General features: G+C 44.4%; 4 protein-coding genes and 2 non-coding genes across 6 annotated transcripts; all 6 read left to right on the plus strand.

Annotated features, from left to right (window-relative positions):
- Positions 1 to 2,158: 2,158 nt before the first annotated feature.
- LOC120667284 (leghemoglobin reductase-like) lies at positions 2,159 to 6,135 on the plus strand. Its single transcript, XM_039947374.1, has 2 exons — positions 2,159 to 2,577; positions 4,541 to 6,135. The coding sequence occupies exons 1-2, from the start codon at positions 2,323 to 2,325 to the stop codon at positions 5,789 to 5,791; spliced, it is 1,506 nt and encodes a 501-aa protein (XP_039803308.1). The 5' UTR covers positions 2,159 to 2,322; the 3' UTR covers positions 5,792 to 6,135.
- A 1,327-nt stretch (positions 6,136 to 7,462) lies between these two features.
- Positions 7,463 to 13,442, plus strand: LOC120667286 (protein MAEA homolog). The gene is made up of 7 exons (XM_039947376.1): positions 7,463 to 7,843; positions 8,027 to 8,221; positions 11,706 to 11,828; positions 12,128 to 12,313; positions 12,639 to 12,772; positions 12,890 to 13,076; positions 13,157 to 13,442. Exons 1-7 carry the CDS (start codon positions 7,556 to 7,558, stop codon positions 13,256 to 13,258), a joined length of 1,215 nt encoding a protein of 404 aa, XP_039803310.1. The 5' UTR covers positions 7,463 to 7,555; the 3' UTR covers positions 13,259 to 13,442.
- Positions 13,443 to 13,993: 551 nt separating this feature from the next.
- LOC120667287 (ubiquitin-40S ribosomal protein S27a-2) lies at positions 13,994 to 14,771 on the plus strand. The gene has a single exon (XM_039947377.1). The coding sequence runs from the start codon at positions 14,103 to 14,105 to the stop codon at positions 14,568 to 14,570; it is 468 nt and encodes a 155-aa protein (XP_039803311.1). The 5' UTR covers positions 13,994 to 14,102; the 3' UTR covers positions 14,571 to 14,771.
- Positions 14,772 to 15,129: 358 nt separating this feature from the next.
- On the plus strand, positions 15,130 to 15,231 carry LOC120668251. Its single transcript, XR_005672348.1, has one exon. It is a non-coding gene; the product is annotated as a small nucleolar RNA snR60/Z15/Z230/Z193/J17 (small nucleolar RNA).
- A 100-nt stretch (positions 15,232 to 15,331) lies between these two features.
- On the plus strand, positions 15,332 to 15,429 carry LOC120668274. The gene has a single exon (XR_005672368.1). It is a non-coding gene; the product is annotated as a small nucleolar RNA Z43 (small nucleolar RNA).
- Positions 15,430 to 17,637: 2,208 nt separating this feature from the next.
- LOC120667285 (probable GTP diphosphokinase CRSH1, chloroplastic) lies at positions 17,638 to 20,585 on the plus strand. The gene is made up of 4 exons (XM_039947375.1): positions 17,638 to 18,140; positions 18,766 to 19,698; positions 19,875 to 20,153; positions 20,292 to 20,585. Exons 1-4 carry the CDS (start codon positions 17,763 to 17,765, stop codon positions 20,427 to 20,429), a joined length of 1,728 nt encoding a protein of 575 aa, XP_039803309.1. The 5' UTR covers positions 17,638 to 17,762; the 3' UTR covers positions 20,430 to 20,585.
- Positions 20,586 to 20,892: the final 307 nt, after the last annotated feature.

The following is a 20,892-nucleotide window of genomic DNA, read 5'->3' on the forward strand; positions in this document are numbered from 1 at the left end:
CTCCAGATATGAATTTCATTGATTACAATGATGAAAAGGTAGTCTAGTTTGATATAATGGTGCCTGCATGTGGGTGAAATTTTGCTTTGATTCACACGATCCAACCCAAGGCAATCTGTAAACAAGATCTAACTAACAGTTTTAAGGGTTTGTTTAGTAAATCTCCAACTGATTCTGATTCTCTATGAGCTTATTCTTTTAGAAAAGTAATTCACTAGCCAAAACACGGGCATGCTAATTTTGTTTTTATAAAAACTAGACAAGTTTAGAATAGCATTTCGCTAGATGGGCCTTCAATCAAATATGTACCAAAATTTATGGGCATACCATATTTTGGTATGTCAATATTTTGAAAGCAAACCAATCAGACTTTAAGTTCATTAATTGAGTTTATTGGTCTCGAGATCTGCTGGTGTGTTCTCCCGTATCCTCAGAATGTATAGGAGATGAGTGTGCAATGTTTTGGTCTCCTGCAAGAAAAAAATCTTTACAAACTTTGAGTCGACCGGAGATGCAAATTCCCCACAACATTGAAGTTTCGACTTATACTATTTAAAAATTTAAAATATGAATATATAGATGAAGCGTGGACTTTAAGCATTTCGATCAAACAGATCGAATCCGATAAATTACATGCATTCTCCTAATCTCCTGGGCACCGCTAATTTACGGTCAACCGCACGGAGGAGTTCCGTGCGGTCGATTTTCCGACCGTTTATTTTTTTTCCTATTTTAGTAAGTTTTTTGTCGTTTTCTGATTTCAAAAAAAAATTCAAGAAAAAAATTTTGAGAAAAAAAAAGACAGAAGAGAAAAATTTTAGAGAAAAAAATTTAAGATGGAAAATCAAAGAAAAAAATTGGAGAGCAGAAAATTTTTTGAAAAAAAATAGGAAACAGGGGACCTTCAAGAGAAAAAAATTTTGCAGTGGAAAAATTTTGCAAAAAAATTTTGCGACAAAAAAAAAACTCAAAACCTAGGGAGCTCCACCTCCCAGCCGCCGCTGGCCCGCCCCGCCACCTCCCCGCCGCATCCAGGGCCCTGGATGCGGCGGGGAGGCGCGGCGCGGCGGCTCCGGAGCGCGGATCTAGCGGCGTGCGGCGCGCGGAGGCGGATCCGACGGCACGCGCGTCGGTGGAGCGCGGATCCGGCGGTGCGCGGCGGCGGGGAGCTCGGATCCGGCGGCGGCGCTGCGCGGGAGGGGGCAGGGGGAGTGAAGGGGAAGGGGAGGGTCGCCGGGATCCACTCGGAGGGGCGGGGGGAAGGGGGAGTGAAGGGTCGCCGGGATCCACTCGGGAGGGGCGTGGGCGAGGGGGAGTGAAGGGGGAAGGGGAGGGATCGGGGGAGAGGCGGACGGACTCGGGTGGAGGCGGACTGTAACGACCCGGCCCGGGATAACGACTAAGATCTATTCTGTAAGTTGAGTAAACCACACCTACTAATTAATCCTCTTGCGCTTTCGTCCTCGCTTCGCGCAAAAGAGATCGATCCGGAATTAATTATCTTCCCGCGACCGGCTATTTAAGCTGGTCTGCTCCTTCCTCCGATTCCAGTATGGGACTATCGGTCCGGCGCTACAGTGTCCTGCAGCGAACAGTACCCCGATGTTACAGTACCAGACGTGCTACAGTACTCGAGCTACAGTACCCGACATTGCCCGGCCCACCTCTAATACAGTACTCGAGCTACAGTACCGCCGCCTGCTACAGTATCCCCGCCCCAGCACTGTTCAACTCGGCCCACTGGCCCACTTAAGGCTGGGATGTCACATACACCCCCCTTAGGACTCGACGTCCTCGTCGAGGCATCGAACCAGCTTACCCATATGGGACAGGAACAGGATCTCCTCTCTTGGTCACGACTGTATGTCCTAGTGCCAATCAACACATGTACACGTCTGTGCGTCCAGTGCTAACGGCGCATCCCTGATGCCCACGCACTGACCCGCACACGCCCGTGTACATGCTGGGCCCGTGACCCACAGGTACAGTACCGCCGCCTGCTACAGGATCCCGGCACAGCACTGTTCAACTCGGCCCACTGGCCCACTTAAGGCTGGGATGTCACACGGACGGGCCGGGGTGACCGTAAATTTGGAAGCTTACGATCACCCACATATTCATCATCGCGTAATCTCCTTTCTCCATTCTAGTCTTCTAGAACTAGGGGCACCCACCCCTTCCATTCCCTCGTCTTCTGCTTGACTCGTATTAACAACTCTGCCCTCTTCTTTCTTGCGCGAAAGGTCAGAAGCCAAACGAGTCACCGAAATAATTGTAAACAAAAAAAAAAAGGAAAAAGGATCGAAGCGAGGAGCCCGCGAGATGGCGATGGCGAGCCTGGCTAGGAGGCGGGCGGCGGATGCGCTGCTGCGGCGGCCGCAGGCAGCGGCCTGGGCGTCGGCGCTCAGGGCGTACGCGGCATCGGGGGAGGAGAGCGATGTGGTGGTGATCGGCGGCGGGCCCGGCGGGTATGTGGCGGCGATCAAGGCGGCGCAGCTGGGGCTCAAGACCACCTGCATCGAGAAGAGGGGCACCCTGGGAGGCACCTGCCTCAACGTCGGCTGCATCCCCTCCAAGGTACTAACGCGCTCCTCATCCCGTTCCCTTCACCGTGCGCGATCTGGTTGGTTGGTGGGCGGCGCGTAAATGTTGCGACTCGTGATGCGAAGATTTTAGATCTATGCTTGTTTGTGCGTTATTTCGGGCGCTAGGGTTCGCAGTTGTGGGTTGTTGCTTTATTTTAGCCGGCTTTGTGAGCAGTCAATTTTATGTTCCATTTGAAGCTATGCTTGGTTTGTACTTCGTACTGGTTAGTTTAATTGAGAGATTTTTGTGTTCGTATTGTCTGTCTTGTCGTAGTTCCTATTTCGCGTCGTGCGCTCGGGCCCTGCTCGTGAGGTTACCTGTGCTGTTTGCCGGTGGATTGCAGAATTGATTGCGGAAATGCGTTGTTCAGGGTGTAATTTCGTGACTTGTCCCTTCAATTTGGTTGTGACGTGATGCATCCTTTAGATTACAATTTGTATGTAATACTAACCATGCTGTGTGATTGAAATGTTCATGGAGACTAAATGCATTAGAAATAGGTTCAGAGTTATTTTCTGTGGATCAGAATTTGAATAACTTATGTAACAAAGGGGAAAATTGTGGAGCCTTGGGAAATCTCTAATGCAGTTTTTGCGTGACAACTCCAGGTGTTTGCAACTATATATTTGCTGAAATTACTTGATCATAACAGCGGAATGGCTGTTTGAGTTCAGTTTCTTGTATTTTATTCTACACTTGTGCTGTTGGTGTGCTGCTTATGTAGGCCGTGTTTGGCTAGGCTTTTCTCTAGCTCTACTTTGTCTGTGGATGGTTACCATTAAGCACATAGGGCTGTTTGGTTGGGGCCTGGCTCTGCAGCTGCCTACCAGGCAGCGATCTCCAGCCCAGGCCGACAAAATCATGCTCCTGGGGGGCGCTGCCTGTGCCAGGGAGCTTCTATGTTACCCTGATACTTCAATGTGATCTCGTACCACATATCTGATACGTATCCGTATCCTATACTTCGATACGTCCCTGTGCCCTTATTTTTTTAGAAAACTGACGTATCCGCGTATCTGTATTGGGCCAATACGGATACCCGTATCCCGTATTGGTGTTGCATAGGGAGTTTTGCCAGGCCCCAAGAAACATTACCGTAGTTGGAAGGTTTGTCAATAACTATTTGTTTGTTTACCCAAAGTGTGGCAAATAGGGTTGCTTCTGTTGACCCGATCTTCAAGTTTTCTCTTCTTTTATGTTTGTGTGTGTCCATGAACCTAAGTGGAACAATCAGCCTCGATAGTTAGCTTTATTTCTTTTTTTTTTGGAAAGGTTAGTAGCTTTTCAGTGTTATTACTTTCATTCAACAAAATGCTACACATTCACAAGTCCTTTCTACTTATTGGGTGGGAAAAGAAAATGCCAACTGCAATTTACTATTTCCCAGAGGTGAAACTAGATGCTGAATTCATGCACCTTCCACCTTGATTCCTTGAGAGCTTTGTGATTTTAGTTTCTCATCTGATACCTCGTTATTCTTCTAGTTTTTTCTATGACGGAGTAAATTTTCGCGCAAGCTACCTCTTGAAGTTTGATTTAGGTGCTCAGCATTCTGAATAATTCTACTGATTATATACATTTTTGGTGTGTTTTCTCATGTTTTCATATCCCCGCCAAACACATCTGAAATTTATAAACCTGATGAAACCATGTAGGTCAGTCCGTAACTCTTAGAGGTGCATGCTTGACAACATGATGTTGCAAAACTCTGCTGAATTACCTATTTTAATAACTTGGCAAATGTAAAATTATAAGCGCACACTGGCTGTTGAAATTGAAACTCAAGTATCTGGGCTTCTTTGGGATCTTAACATGAGTAAATGCCTGTTTATTTTATTTCAGTAACCTTCATTTTGATTGAGTAGTATTTCCTCTAAGTGCCTAATTGCAGCTAGAATAGTCAAATTTCTGTTGCTTTATTAACAATGCTAATTCATGCATTTCAAACTTCCAGGCTCTTCTTCATTCGTCACACATGTACCATGAGGCGAAGAGTTCTTTTGCACACCATGGTGTGAAGTTTTCTAATCTGGAGATAGATCTGCCTGCCATGATGGCGCAGAAAGACAAGGCTGTCGCTGGTCTTACAAAAGGTATTGAAGGCCTGTTCAAGAAGAACAAAGTTGATTATGTGAAAGGATTTGGGAAGTTTGTCTCCCCGTCTGAGGTATCTGTGGACTTGATTGATGGCGGGAGCACTACTGTCAAAGGAAAGAACATAATCATCGCTACTGGCTCAGATGTGAAATCTCTCCCTGGAGTTACTATAGATGAAAAAAAGATTGTATCATCTACCGGTGCTCTTGCGATTCAAGAAATACCAAAGAAATTGGTGGTTATTGGAGCTGGATACATAGGTTTAGAGATGGGTTCTGTCTGGAACAGGCTAGGGTCTGAGGTTACAGTTGTGGAATTTGCTCCTGACATTGTCCCATCAATGGATGGAGAGATTCGGAAGCAGTTCCAGCGTATGCTGGAGAAGCAAAAAATGAAGTTCATGCTCAAGACAAAGGTAGTTGGGGTTGATACTTCTGGGAGCGGCGTCAAGTTAACTGTGGAGCCTGCAGCTGGTGGAGAGCAGAGTGTGCTTGATGCTGATATTGTCCTGGTATCTGCTGGCAGAACTCCATACACTGCTGGTCTTGGGTTGGACACCATCGGTGTCGAGATGGACAAGGGTGGAAGAATCCTTGTCAACAATCGCTTTATGACAAATGTTAACAGCGTCTATGCGATCGGTGATGCGATTCCTGGACCCATGCTTGCACACAAAGCGGAAGAAGATGGGGTTGCATGTGTCGAGTTCATTGCTGGAAAGGAGGGCCATGTAGATTATGATACTGTACCAGGCGTTGTGTACACACACCCTGAGGTGGCCTCCGTTGGCAAGACGGAGGAACAGGTGAAGGCATCAGGAATTGCCTACCAGGTTGGGAAGTTCCCTCTCATGGCAAACAGCCGCGCAAAGGCGATTGATGATGCTGAAGGGTTGGTGAAGGTGGTGGCCGAGAAGGAAACTGACAGAGTCCTCGGCGTCCACATCATGTCCCCCAATGCTGGTGAGATCATCCATGAGGCCGTACTTGCACTTCAATATGGAGCGTCAAGCGAGGACATCGCCCGCACATGTCACGCTCATCCTACAGTGAGCGAGGCCCTGAAGGAAGCTTGCCTTCAGACCTACTCGAAGGCAATCCACATCTGATTCCAAACATGATTTCAACTGCAAGGTCAAAATACTTGCTAAGATTTTGGAATAATTTTGTATGGATGTGGCCTTGGAACATCTACCTTTGCCCTTTTTCCCCCTGGGGAAACTGTTAATTGTCTCCCTTGCTGCAGAATATAGTATACGCTGTTAAATTCTGTTCCTTCTTGCTGATGCATTCCCCCTTACTCCCTAATAATGCTTCAAATCTTCAGTTCTCCTGTGTTGCTTCTGCACCAGATTGATTGGCCGAAAACTGGGTGTGGGTTTGTACACCTTAAACTAGGTTTCATTTCTGTTGATACCTGGGAGAAGAATAACATGATGTATCTCCTTTTGCAGTGGTTTTGTGCCTTTCATCCACTTCGCGTTTTGATTCAAATGTGTTGTGAGTGAATGGATGTGATTCAAGTGGCAATTCCCCCCTAATCCTACCTTGTTCATAACACAAACGTTGACACCTGCTCTCATAATCAGCTGATTGTGTATCAGGGAAATCATTTGCTTACTTGCAACGTGTTTGCTGATGCCTGAGTCTCTCAGATTAATAAGTGCAACGTTGGCACTGTATGAGCAGTACTTGTTATTTTTTAATACTTTCTGCCTTTCTTCCTGCAAACTGTATGTGAGGATAACAAAGGACATCACAACCTGACAGCATGAAAGCGAGATTGATGTAGCATTGTCACGTGTACTTCACCTTCTTAGAGCAAGAATGACCATCTGAATATCTGATCACTATAGTGACTGAAGTTTCATGGCTGGGTATGAATTGTGGTATTTTTTTGATTAGTTTGTAAATTGTTGCGCCTCATTACATGGGATGCCCTTCAAAGTTCAAACAATCATAAAATGTGGCAAAAGGTTTACCTATCACTTTGTATCCGAGAAGCTAACTACGCAGACTTATCGTATAAAATACTATTCTAAATATAAACGTATACTTTATGTTGGAACAATTAAATTTCTGAGAATTCAATATTTTTCATTTAAATCCCTAAGTTTGTAGATTTTTAAAGTTTCATTTTTTGGCGCACACTTTGACCATTATTTTCTTCTATATAATAATTTGCTACAAGTTCACAAGTGGCATGTATAGTGAAATTATACTTCTCTTTTTATAAAAACATACTGACCATTATTATCCTCTATATAATAATTCGCTACAAGTTCACAAGTGGCATGTACAATGAAATTATACTTTTCTTTTTAAAAACATACTATGAATGCAAAGCTGGAATTGTCACAATCTCTAGCCACAATCAAGACAGGCAAACCCTATACAATAAGGGCGCGTTTAGTTCCCAAAAATTTTCACCTCGAAATTTGTGCCTTTCCCTTTGGACACGTGTATGGAGTACTAAATATAGTTAAACAATAAAACTAATTGCACAGTTTGGATGTACACGGCGAGATGAATCTTTTGAGCCTAATTAGTACATGATTAGCCATAAGTGATACAGTAACCCACTTGTGCTAATGATGCGGTCAAATGTCTCAAAAGATTCGTCTCGCGGTTTCCAGGTGAGTTCTGAAATTAGTTTTTTAATTAGTGTCCGAAAAATCCTTCCGACATCTGGTCAAACTGTTGATTTGACAACCATAATTTTTTTAGTTTGGGAACTAAACGAGCCCTAATCATCGGTGCATCAGAAAAAAACACTTTCACCCTTCTTCCCCATCCATCCACAACTCTCTCTCGTCCCTCCCCCTTGTCCCCCTCTTCCTCTAGAGTCTAACCCAGAAAAGAGGAAAGAGTCGATGGAGATGGCCATCGACACGCCATCGCCGTCGCCACCCACGCCGCCGACGCCTCCGGCGGCGGCGGGTCGGCAGACACGCGCGGCGGAGTCGGTGCGGCTGGAGCACCAGCTGGTGCGCGTGCCCCTGGAGGCCCTCCGGTCCACCGTCCGATCCAACCACCGCCTCGCCGAGAAGGAGATCGCCGCCGCCCTTTCCTCCGCCTCCGTCGCCCCCGCCGAGAGCAGCGCCGCCGCTGTCGACCACCTCACCTCCCTCGTCTCCCGCCTCCACGGCCTCAAGCGCAAGGTACTGCCCCCCAATCCCACCCCCGCATCCCCCTGTATCTCCCCGTATCGAATCGTACGTGGCCTGGATAAGATCTTATAGTTTTGATTCACCGGCTCTTGTTCCTGGATTCCACTGAAGAAAAATCGTGTTTTGGTGATGTTTCCTGAGCGATGTGTTGGGTTTTTTTTATATGCCTTGCAGATGGAGGAGGGTGCGCGGGCGGAGGAGCTGCAGGTGCAGAGGTGCCGGGCTCGTCTGGACCGGTTGGCGACAGCCAGCACCGGCGACGATGCCGAGTGGGAGGACCTGCGGCTGAAGCGGATCCTGGTCGATTACATGCTTCGGATGTCCTACTATGATTCCGCCACCAAGCTAGCTGAGACTTCTGGTATTCAGGTATGAGAATGGCTGCACTTAGCAGAAATAAATATTTAATCTGTTGATGTGAAGACGAGGGACATCAACCAAATCAAATGCATTAAGGATGTGACAGATCGACTGCTAGTGAAGGATGAGGAGACCATGGATAGATGGAGAGAGTACTTCGACAAGTTGTTTAATGGGGAGAGTGATGGCCCTACCCTTGAGTTAGATGACTCTTTTGACGATACGAACAGACGTTTTGTGAGGAGAATTCAGGAGGTAAAGATCGGGGAGGCTTTGAAGAGGATGAAGGGAGGTAAAGTGATGGGCCCTGATGGTATCCCCATTGAGGTGTGGAGATGCTTAGGAGATAGAGCAATAATATGGTTAACTAAGCTTTTTAATCTCATTTTTCGGTCAAACAGAATGCCGGAAGAATGGAGGAGAAGTATATTAGTACCTATCTTCAAAAAACAAGGGCGATGTTCAAAGTTGTACTAACTGCCGTGGGATTAAGCTGATGAGCCATACGATGAAGCTTTGGGAGAGGGTTATCAGCATCGCCTAAGAAGAGTGACAAGTGTGACCCAAAACCAATTTGGGTTCATGCCTGGAAGGTCAACCATGGAGGCGATTTTCTTAATACGACAATTGATGGAGAGATATAGGGAGCAGAAGAAGGACTTGCACATGGTCTTCATTGACTTTGAGAAGGCATATGGCAAAGTACCGAGAAATGTCATGTGGTGGGCCTTGGAGAAGCACAAAGTCCCAACTAAGTACATTACCCTCATTAAGGATATGTACAAGGATGCGACGACGTTTGTCCGGACATGTGATGGCAACACCACTGATTTTTCTATTAACATAGGCCTACACCAGGGGTTAGCATTGAGCCCTTATTTATTTGCTTTAGTGATGGATGAGGTCACAAGGGATATACAAGGTGAGATCTCTTGGTGTATGCTCTTTGCTGATGATGTGGTGCTAGTTGACGAGAGTAGGGCAGGGTTTAATAGGAAGTTAGAGCTGTGGAGACGCACGTTAGAATCGAAAGGGTTCAGACTTAGTAGGACCAAGACCGAGTACATGATGTGCGATTTCAGCGCGACTAGGCATGAGGGGGGGAGACGTTAGTCTAGATGGGCAAGTGGTGGTCCAGAAGGATACTTTTCGGTATTTAGGATCAGTGCTACAAAAGGATGGCGACATTGATGAAGATGTTAGGCATAGAATTTTAGCTGGCTGGTTGAAATGGCGGCAAGCTTCTGTCATCCTTTGTGACAAGAGGGTGCCACAAAAGCTAAAATGCAAATTCTATAGGACAACAATTCGTCCGGCGATATTATACGGTGCCGAATGTTGGCCTACAAAAAGGCGACATGTCCAGCAACTGAGTGTAGCAGAGATGCAGATGTTGCGGTGGTTTTGCGGGCACACAAGGAGGGATAGAGTCCGGAACGAAGTTATTCGGGATAGGGTCGGGGTGGCACCAATTGAGGAGAAACTTACCCAGCATCGGCTGAAATGGTTTGGACATGTCCAACGAAGGCCTCTTGAGGCGCCGGTGCGTAATGGGGTTCTTGAGCGGGTCGATAATATAAAGAGGGGTAGAGGTAGAGCTAAACTGACGTGTGATGAGTCGGTTAAGAGAGACCTTAAGGATTGGAATATCTCTAAAGAGATAGTTTTGGATAGGAGCGCTTGGAGACTAGCTATCAATGTGCCTGAACCTTGAACTTATTTCTTTCGGGTTTCATCTCTAGCCTACCCCAACTTGCTTGGGAAAAAGGCTATGTTGTTGTTGTTGTTGATGATGTGTGTTTTCTGTGAATGTTATAATTTTGATGTAGAATCTAGGATCAAGAGGACGTGAAAGCTTTCGAAGTATACTTCTCTAGTTTCTAGTAGAGATGTCAGGGCCTTGGTTAATCAAGGCGGCATATTTCCTTGTAGGCAATCTATGCCATTGAGGTTCCTCTCAATATGTTAGTCCGTGCATAGCTTTTTTATGCGCTTGAAAATATGCATAAGCAAACATCATGTATTTGATATGTGCTAATGTGCCCGTTTTGTGAACCGTGGATGTGACACTTTTGCACTATCCTGAAGTTGTGTGTTATACTGTCATATGCATGCATGAAAGCATACAAAATATGCGAGCGTGCTTGCATGGTCCAATCACCAGTAGTTCTGCCCACTAGCACATATTTGCGAAAAGTACATGTGACAACAGTCCAAACGAATGTTCGAAACAGACAAAGGGAATTCCACAATAATTACCAGAGTGTAATTCAGGAAACAGGGCTGCGACAAGGGGGGCTATTAAATGCACCTACTATTTTGCAAAGATGTCATGGCAACCGGCTTAAGCTGGATAGGCTACTCGCTCCCATAATATGGCCTCGGTTATCAAAATAACGGATGGCCAATGTCTGTGGCTTGTCTTACCTCCCAGGGTTAAGGATGGAAAACCAGTTATTGTTGTTGTTTGAGCAATCTTTTAAAGAAGAAATATCTGTTAAAAGCCTGTATCACATTTCCGAAAGTTAAAATATAATGATTTGAATTTCCTACTTGCCTCCTTCCCAAAGCCTCATCTACTATGATGCCCACCCACCATTCTATATTTGTGTTTGGGGCTGACTTTTGCTAAAGTTCCTTGCCTCAGCCAAGTTTTGATTGGCTTTATGATTCAGTTCTGGATGTTCTTTGGTATGCTACACATTATGTATGCCTTTCCTCCTACCAAACAAAGGAGATTATATTGGCTACTGATCCAACCAGGGGCGGAGCTACATTGGTGCATGGGTATGCACGGGAGGACCCAACAATTTCAGCAAAACAATGAAGTATATCTATGATATATACATGTGTATTGTTTGTGTTAGACAAATTCACCTGCTCTTATCTTCGTATCTCAGCCCAAAGTGATAGTAAACAGACCAACAAGAAAATGTGACAGCAGACCATTCTCCTATTGTCTCTAACACACACTGTCGAACCGGGAGGTTGGATGCAGGACCTCTCTCTCCCAAGCAGGTAGCAGCTACTGTACTACGTAGGATACAATGGCAACTCGACTGGCAACGCTACGGAACATTTAGGCACCGAAACTTAAAGTAGAATTATAATTTTCTTTAAATATTTTTTAATTTCTCCCTATTTTATGGATTTATGGAACATCTTTAGTTTGAACAAGCTATGCTTTCCATTTATGCTATTTTAAAGCTCTATTTTTTTTAACTTATTATTTTCTTTTTCTTGGGAATACCCAACTTCCAATTCCTGGCTCCGCCACTGGATCCAACCAATGACTTCTATAGCCTCCGATATTGGATTCCATTTTTTATTGTTCTGACATATTTTGGTCTCTAGTTTCCTCATGCTTTTATCCATTTAATAGTTGATTTACTTAGCATCTGTGAAATGGAATGTCATAAATTGTTTTATCTAACCTTTGCACTTCGCAGTGATATTGTGCTGTCCAGCTAACCTGTTAACTGGCGATATGCAGGACCTTGTTGATATTGATGTTTTCCAGGATGCAAAAAGGGTAATTGATTCTCTTCAGAACAATGAAGTTACTCCTGCTTTAGCTTGGTGTGCAGAAAACAAGTCTCGGTTAAAGAAATCAAAGGTTTGTTTGACTTTTACTATTGACTTGCGTCAATTAGCAGAGTAGTGACATTAATGAATCTATGCTCAGAATAGAGCACTGATAACTGGGTACGCCTTTTTTTTTTAAAACAATTTTTCATTGCATGGTGGATAAATTGATTTCAACATTTGCAGTGACATATGGCTTTAAGACTGCTGTTGTTTCCAAAGAAATCTGATTTTACTAGTTGATTAGTGGCATATATATTCTTTATGTATTTATCTCGATTCTTTCTTTTGTTCTATTACATTATTTGACTTATCTTATGTTGCCTACAGAGTAAGCTCGAGTTTTTACTGAGGCTTCAAGAGTTTGTGGAATTTGTCAAGGCTAAGAATTGCATACAGGCTATAGCATATGCTCGGAAATACCTTGCTCCCTGGGGGTCTAATCACATGAAAGAATTGCAGCGTGTTACTGCAACATTGGTTTTTAGAAGCAATACGAATTGTGCTCCTTACAAGGTTAGCAGCATTTTCTCTGTTCTCAGTTATGATATGCCACTGTGTGACGAATCAGACAACAGCTGGAGATAAAAACGTTGTGGTTCCATATGGCGATCCTTGGTTTATAGCTGAAAGTTGACTTGAGAGCTGGGATCAACAGTCTTCTCTTGAATATAACATCTTAACCACACTAGATCTTGTTTCCTGGCTTGAGCATGCCTGGAGTCAGACTGTTGCTTGTAGTGTGTCATGATTTGTCCTCATTTATCTAGAATCAACTCCAGGTGGAGTACTGCAGTTGCAGTACAAGAGTTTGCGACCTGATACTGTTTCTAACTTGCAGATACTGTTTGAGCAAGACCGCTGGGACTTTCTTGTTGACATGTTCAAGCAAGATTTTTGCAAGTTGTATGGCATGACACTAGAGCCACTCCTGAACATATACCTGCAAGCAGGCCTGACATCTCTCAAGACCCCGTATCCCTCGTATTATTATCTCTTACTTTTCTCTTCAGTCTTCACTGCTAAAACATAGATTGCTAGTATTATGGAGGTTATGGTGTCTTGTATCATGTTGTCCTTGACCATCTAAAGATTCTGCTCCAAGGGTAGCTGCCCTAAAGAAGACCCTTTGTCCCTGGAGGGTTTCAGGAAACTAGCTGAGCCCCTGCCTTTCTCGAAGCAGCACCACTCGAAGCTCGTCTGCTACATCACCAAGGAGCTCATGGACACCGAGAATCCACCACGGGTTCTGCCGAACGGCTATGTCTACAGTGAGAAGGTATGTTGTCAGCTGCACTGTTACTTTTGATGTGTTTATTGGAGCATCTTAGCTTATCGCATTTCTGGAATTTGTCACAGGCTCTTCAAGAGATGGCCAAGAAAAACGATGGCAAGATCACATGCCCCAGGACAGGAGAGGTTTGCGACTTCTCTGAGTGCGTCAGGGCCTTCATCTCGTAATTGTGAACAACCCTGTTTTATGTGACTCGGGAGTCCGAGTCAATGTACATAGAATGGTCCGCACATTGTGCGTCATGTTAAGTTAATTGAGTTAACCTGCAAAGTTAAACTGATTGGAAGTTGGAACCACCTCTTCTGTCCCTCAGATTGTTGCATTTGTGAACCTGCAATCTTCATGCTTCAACGTCTGTCAAAATGGCTCACAGGCGTCACAGCACTTTACTGGAATGTTTTAAAGTGGGAAGCTTCAGACCTAAATCAAAATGAGGATTCTCATCATTTAAAGCTAAATCATTAAGTCTCTTTACATGTTGAACAGAAGTGGAGACAGCTTACATATTGAACACAGTAGATTCAGCTGCCAATAGCTTACATATTTTGGCAATTCCAACGCTGGCTCATCACAGGTCGCTGTTTTTTTTTTTTTGAAAAATTCTGGAGAAAATTGGACCTGATCATACGAGTGATGATCAGTGCAAGTTGATTCAGGGCATGACAGCTGAATTTGGTCAGGCACGTCTGACCCTTCATTTCCAAACCACAAACGGAGTCCTGCATCTGGTGAGCAGCGAAGACGGAAACCACTCAGGCGCCTACCAACCAGCCCACATCCGGTACCCATGGGCCGCAAAGATGAAGCAAACCAGCCCAGCCCAAGTCCAGCCGTCCGATCCCCAAACCCCTAGATCCAACAGTCCACACCTTCCGCCTCTTATATATGGGCGAGCGCCGCCGCACACTTGGAAACCCTACCCTCCATCCCCCACCCGCCGCGCCTCAACCCTACCCAGCCGCCGCTGTCGCCGCCGCCGCCGCGCGGAGGCGACCCCCTACCGCCGCCAAGATGCAGATCTTCGTGAAGACCCTGACGGGGAAGACCATCACGTTGGAGGTGGAGTCCTCGGACACCATCGACAACGTGAAGGCCAAGATCCAGGACAAGGAGGGCATCCCCCCGGACCAGCAGCGGCTCATCTTCGCCGGCAAGCAGCTCGAGGACGGCCGCACCCTCGCCGACTACAACATCCAGAAGGAGTCCACCCTCCACCTGGTGCTCCGCCTCCGCGGTGGCGCCAAGAAACGCAAGAAGAAGACCTACACCAAGCCCAAGAAAATCAAGCACAAGCATAAGAAGGTGAAGCTCGCCGTGCTTCAGTTCTACAAGGTCGACGACGCCACCGGCAAGGTCACCCGCCTCCGCAAGGAGTGCCCCAACGCCGACTGCGGCGCGGGTACCTTCATGGCCAACCACTTCGACCGCCACTACTGCGGCAAGTGCGGCCTCACCTACGTCTACAACCAGAAGGCGTAATCGCTTGCATCGCTTTGCTTAGCATTACCCGCCTATCTATCATGAAATTGAACTGTTGGTTTCTCGAATTGAATATCATTTAGATCTGTTTGAGGTTGAAACTTAAATGGAGTAGCAGTATCTATCTTCTTGGAACGCCTGTTACTGAGCTGTTGCGTGATGCAAGTTTAATTTTGGTTCCATTTTCTATCTTGATGATTATATATCTCTTGGTTATTTCGCTATCATTCAAAGGGGGGGGGGGGTCACATTCGTGTTGCATGATTGGCTTAAAATATGTTCCTCTGTTATTGTGATGCGCTTGGATGGCAGCTGGTAAAGATTATAACGGCCTGGCTTACATCTGGTTGATGGAAGCATGTGACTTGATAAATTTGATTGTCAATTGTTGTGTGATTAGTTTTTCTGTATGTTTATGAACTGTTCGTATCAGAGTTCTTTGATTCTATATTACGTTTTGATTAATCTGTTCCTTATTGTTTTGTGTTTGTATCTTCTGGAATTCATTGTTTGTTCTTCAATCTAAGTTCTCGAAGTTTGCCGAGATTGATTTGTGCTGTAAGGTCGGGTGATGAGTACCAGTGCATAGTTCAGATGATCTAACCCTAGTGGTTGTGATTACTTTGAATAAATAGTCTTTCGCTCCTAACTGACGACCTTATCAACACAACCCAATCTCTCGACTTTTGTGAGCTCAATTTTTGTATGCAAGTTTTTTATTATGTTCTTTGGGTGATTTGAGTTCCTTATTATTGGTTGGAGGACTGTGAAGATTGTATCTATTGGTCTCGTTCGTTGTAACTGGCATCTGTTTGCCTTGCCGACCATCCTGATATATCACCACCCATATTCCGAGTCCTCTACTCAGCCGCAATCACCAGTACCCATCGAGATTTTATTTTGTTTGTCCTGCACGTCTTTTTTCAGATCTGTTATGTTTCCTGACTGATGGTTAAATTAAAAAATAGACAACCATATGTCTGAATCCTTCTGTGTGGAAAAGCCTAATCTTCTCTATGAGGTCATCTACTGTGTTTTTTTATTTGTTTGGGTTTTGATTCAATTGGGGACTAGGATGAACCATGTGGATGTTATATTTGTGATTGCAACACCATTACTGCCTTCCTTCCGAGGCCTCTTTATGTTTGTGTTCGAATCTTCTGGAATTCATTTTTTGTTCTTCAATCAATGTTCTCAAAGTTAGCTGAGATTGGTTTGTGCTGTAAGGTTGGGTGATGAATTCCAGAACTGACCAACAACTCAACATGGACGGACAAACTGTTTCTTATGTACATGCCAGCATATGCTGAAGATTTTGCTAGTTGATGTGGTTTTGCAATTAATATTAACTGACTAGAACTATGTGTTTCTTAAATTATAGAAAACTGCTTATATTTGCTGTAGTATATTTCAACTTGCCGTGTCCCGTGTGGATTGTGACTCAGTACCACCTAATTTCATTGCTGTTTTTGCCGTGGTCTTGTTTCAAAGTTAACATGGGGTTGATTCATAACTGTGAGACATTGCATGCTTCATGCTTGTATTTTATTTTCGTTCACTACCTGTTTCTGAAGTTATGGGTTTATGATTCCATCTTAGCAGTGAGACATTGCATGTTTGGGTTTGCGTTGAGTGTATGGCCGTGCTCATGAAGAACAACAAATCAGCTAGTGTGTATCCCCCATTATTGTTGTCACTGAAAGGCCATTTGCTTATTGTTGTAAGATGAGGTGGCCAAGGCGTATAAAATAAAAGCTTGTTATCAACTGCTTGACGGTTCCTTTTCCATTCTTCTATCTCTGGACTGAAGCATGGTGATGGCAAGTTGATTGCTCAGATGATTGATGCAGAACGTTGCTATGAATGTGTTGAGTTCGGAGCTTTCAGGGTTGTGTCAATGGATCATACTCAGTAACGAGTAGTTTTGCATGTTGCCGAATTTCTTCTATATTCACGGAGATTTATGTGAATCGCCTCAGAATGTGTTTAAATTTGTTCAGCTTTGCCTTAGGTATTTTTGTGTGGAAAAACCAAACCTAGTGTTTCAGTATTAGCAACTTTGTTTGGAAATCAGTTGAAGTATAAACGGACTTTAGCGCACGACTGTGTATGTTTCTGTGGAACGATTGGAGACTGGGGTTGTTCATGTCGATCATATCACTATTTCACGAACTTGAATTATCGCGTTAGCACTAGTACGTCGCCGAGATTAAAAAAAAGCACTAGTACGTCGCTTGATTTTGCGGCCTTTAGCACAATAACGGATAAAATCTTATGTGCATAGCTTACCTCATCAACAAGCCCCAAACCACGATCATCTCAAAAAAAAAAAGATGAAAATTAAAATTATTAGAAAGCGTTAAAAAACAAAAATAATCAACAACCGAAGATAAATGTTTAATTACTATAACGCCCTATGAAGAACCATTGGAGAACTGAACTACTGAGCTCGGTCTAAAGTGGACGATAGGGATCTGGGCGTTGCATAGAGATTTAAATTTAAAATGTTTAACAGTTTTCTCTATGACAAATGACTAGTGTATTAATGCCATGACTAATGCTACATAAAAATTAATTTTATACGAAGAAGTATATTCATTTAGTATGACTAATGATACAGATTTAATTAATATGACTAATGATATTAGTCTATCGATAGCTGATCTGGAAACAAATATATAATTTAGTAGATTTTAAATAGCTCATATCTATCTTTATTCAATGAATGATTAGAATATTAACCCAATATTTGATCATTGTTTGTTATAAGTTTGCGAATAGTATTATTAGGATAATGTTAACAAAAAAAGAATCACGCCATTTCTTTCGATTTTGCACAAAGGAGTCATTCATGGCAATTAGCTACTCTGTTTGCAACAATGCAACTCCACCCGGGTCAACTCTGATCGAACAAGTCAAAACATTCTACAGTTTGACCTTCCATCTATAATTTTAAAAATTAAAATAAATTCCAAGCCTCAAAATCTGTAGCCACAAAATTTCACCAAGTCAGCTAATTTCTCAAATGAATTAATTTTCCTTTCTTTGGAGGGAAAGAGAGTGGGCCAATGGGATGCTTAGTGGCGAAGCTCAAGCCCATGGCCACCTCAACTGCCAAATAAACCTCCACCCCACGTAACTGCCACGTAAGCATCCCAATCCGTCGCCGGGAAGAGCAGGTCCCCCAAAACCATGGCGACCGCCGCGGCCACGGCCACCGTTCCCGCCGGCGGTCGCCCGTACCGCCGCTCCCGGCCTCGCTGCGGTCCACCGCGCCTGCACCGCCTGCGCCTCAGTGCCACCGCCGCCGCAGCCACAGCCGCTTCGTCTTCCCCGCTCGCACCGTCCACGTCGGCGCCCCCGCCGGAGGGCGGCGGGCGGCTGGTGGCGGAGCTGGTGGGCGCGTTCAACGAGCTGACGGAGCGGATGGGGGAGGAACTGGCGACTTCCTCCTCGTCGCGCCTTCTCTTCCGTGCGCTGAAGCTGGCGCTCCCTGCCCTCCGTGACGGGGACGGCGGTAGGGCGCTCGCACGCGCGCTCGCCGTTGCCGCCTCCCTTGCTGATCTCCAGGTGCTATACCTGATACTAGCCCCTTTCCTCTCTTCCATTTTGGTGTATAAGAGTGTGTTTCCTGTCATATGAACTGCTACTGCTCACATTATTTCTTTTTTGAAAATGTTCTTCTGTTATTCTTTTTTTTTTCTGCTATTCGAAGCTTTCTTGGCTTCCATCATTGTTCTGTGTGCCAACTGCCAAGTTTGCATTTTCGAGCAAGGACTGTGCTAATCAATGAATGATTGCCAACTTAATTGATTTGCTAAATCGGGTGAAATGGATATGGACATGCTTATTGCATTTTAGTAAGGTCAGTTGATTTTTTTATCTCGAGAGCTGGGATGATTCCTGGATACAGTTTATGCATTACCTGATGATTCAATCCAACAAGCCATCAAAATAGGAGTTTGAATGAGTATAATCTTTCTAATGAAGTTCATGCTTTAGCTTGTTGACTAAAACAATTTGAGTAGTACTTTGTATTCCTGTTCTCGCTTAACTTCTATAAATTCTTTTATTTTTTTGAGCTAAAACTTATATAAATTCTGCCCGGGGCATGAATTCGACCTTTTCCTTTAGCCATTGTTAAGCTCCGAATCTAATAAGGCCTTTTGATTTCATAATGTATGACTGGCAACAGATGGATGCTGAAGTCATATCGGCCGGCATACTGAGAGAAGCACTAGATGCAGGAGCTGTAAGCATGAGGGATGTGAAAACTCAGATTGGGATCAGTACAGCTCATTTGCTGCACGAGAGCTTAAGGCTCAAGCATGCTCCTTCGAAGCTTGACATATTGGATGATGAAAGTGCAAGCGCTTTGAGAAAGTTTTGTCTCACATACTATGACATCAGGGCGGTGATATTGGAGCTTGCACTGAAGCTTGATATGATGAGACACCTGGATGACCTCCCTAAGTATCTGCAGCGGATAAAGTCTCTTGAAGTCATGAAGATATATGCCCCACTTGCACATGCTGTTGGAGCGGGTAATCTGTCACTAGAATTAGAAGATCTTTCATTTCATTACTTGTTTCCTCATTCATATGACCATGTTGATCAGTGGTTGAGAAGCCAAGAAAGTGACTGCAAGGCCTTGATAAATTTGTATAAGGAGCAGTTACTTCAAGCTCTGAAAGCTGATGACGAGTTGAATAGGCTTGTACAGGACATTTCAGTTCAGGGGCGCTATAAAAGCCGTTTCAGTACTATGAAGAAACTAGTAAAAGATGGCCGGAAACCAGAAGAAGTTAAAGACATACTAGGTCTGCGAGTAATCTTGGAGCCTCGATGTGATGGCAATTCATCAGGTTGGGGCCCTAGGGCTTGTCACAGGACGCATGAAATTATTCAGTCTCTGTGGAAGGAAGTCCCTGGTAGAACAAAAGATTATATCAGTCAGCCAAAAGAAAATGGTTACCAGAGCTTGCATGTGGCCATCGATGTAAGTGAACCTGGGAGGATGAGGCCCCTAATGGAGATACAGATACGCACCAAAGAGATGCATAGGTTTGCTGTTGGTGGAGACGCTTCTCACTCCCTCTACAAAGGTGGTCTTACTGATCCTGGAGAGGTAAAACTCGTGTTCCTTCTATTACATTACTATGCTCTCTAGCAAGTTTTGGAAATTAGCTTCTGACAGTAATATGTGCTTTTCCTCTAACCAAGGTACTAGAAACCTATAGGCTAAGATGAAGTGATATTATTCTGGCATTGCTTAGAACCACCACTCCTTGTTATGTTGTACAGGCTAAACGACTCAAGGCTATTATGTTAGCTGCAGCAGAGCTAGCAGCTCTGCGCCTACGTGATCTACCAGATAGTGATCGGGGAGTTGGCAACAGCAACAACCCTGCTTTCTGTCAACTTGACAAAAATGGGGACGGGAGAATCAGCATCGAGGAGCTCACTGAGGTGATGGAGGATCTAGGTGCCGGGGGTGAAGACGCAACGGAGCTCATGCATCTTCTTGATGCAAATAGTGATGGCTCCTTGAGCTCTGATGAATTCGAGTCATTCCAGAGACAGGTAGTTTTAAGTTATATCTGGCAGTGATCATTTCAATATATAATTGAGAATATGGCCTTCCCTTTTTGCGGGTAGAGAATATGGCCTTCGGGGAGGAAACGGAAGTTTTGATATCCTTTACATGCCTTCCCTTATCAGATTGAACTGATGAGAAGCTTGGAGGATGAGGACGATCACTACAGGAAGATACTGAAGGAGAAGCTGCACACTATTGATAGCGCGGGTCTCATCCATGTCTACCGCAAGGAGCTGGGTGACAAACTGCTTGTGAGCTGATCTGGAACTTGTGAGAATCTGCAGAACCCAACCAAACCACCATTTGTTGTATCTGCACGCGTATACTGTATCAAGAGACGACTCCACCACAAATTGTAAATACTTGAATGTACATGGCGTTGTATGCAATTCAGAAAAGTTGGAGCTTTTTGTTAAGTTCTCGCTTCAATTTTCCACATGACACCAGAAGCTGGGAAGGAGATCGACTTCAAGGGTTTTGGAGGGGGGAAAACTTATTTACTATGCTGAAAAATAGCGGGGAAAGGAGATGGAACACAGCATTTGTTTATTACACCAAAAAAGATTTTAAATTCTAGAACAGTATCTGCTTATTGGCAGCAAAGGGAAACATCATGTAAATTTTATAACTGAAATGTGATTTCGTTTGCTAAAAAGGTACTGAATCCTTTATGTCAAGGAAAAGAAAACCAAAGTAATAAAAAAGAATCTTCATTAATAGCGG

Source organism: Panicum virgatum, chromosome 3N, assembly GCF_016808335.1.
Source record: "Panicum virgatum strain AP13 chromosome 3N, P.virgatum_v5, whole genome shotgun sequence".
Lineage (NCBI taxonomy): Eukaryota > Viridiplantae > Streptophyta > Magnoliopsida > Poales > Poaceae > Panicum > Panicum virgatum.

Excerpts from the sequence above, each read along its gene's own strand:
- LOC120667284 (XM_039947374.1), top strand. The coding sequence starts at position 2,323 with ATGGCGATGGCGAGCCTGGCTAGGAGGCGGGCGGCGGATGCGCTGCTG. Across the intron at positions 2,578-4,540 it reads TCGGCTGCATCCCCTCCAAG|GCTCTTCTTCATTCGTCACA; the intron begins GTACTAACGCGC and ends TCAAACTTCCAG.
- LOC120667286 (XM_039947376.1), top strand. The coding sequence starts at position 7,556 with ATGGAGATGGCCATCGACACGCCATCGCCGTCGCCACCCACGCCGCCG. Across the intron at positions 12,314-12,638 it reads CGAATTGTGCTCCTTACAAG|ATACTGTTTGAGCAAGACCG; the intron begins GTTAGCAGCATT and ends TCTAACTTGCAG. Across the intron at positions 12,773-12,889 it reads CTGACATCTCTCAAGACCCC|ATTCTGCTCCAAGGGTAGCT; the intron begins GTATCCCTCGTA and ends GACCATCTAAAG.
- LOC120667287 (XM_039947377.1), top strand. The coding sequence starts at position 14,103 with ATGCAGATCTTCGTGAAGACCCTGACGGGGAAGACCATCACGTTGGAG.
- LOC120667285 (XM_039947375.1), top strand. The coding sequence starts at position 17,763 with ATGGCGACCGCCGCGGCCACGGCCACCGTTCCCGCCGGCGGTCGCCCG. Across the intron at positions 19,699-19,874 it reads GTCTTACTGATCCTGGAGAG|GCTAAACGACTCAAGGCTAT; the intron begins GTAAAACTCGTG and ends TATGTTGTACAG. Across the intron at positions 20,154-20,291 it reads TCGAGTCATTCCAGAGACAG|ATTGAACTGATGAGAAGCTT; the intron begins GTAGTTTTAAGT and ends TTCCCTTATCAG.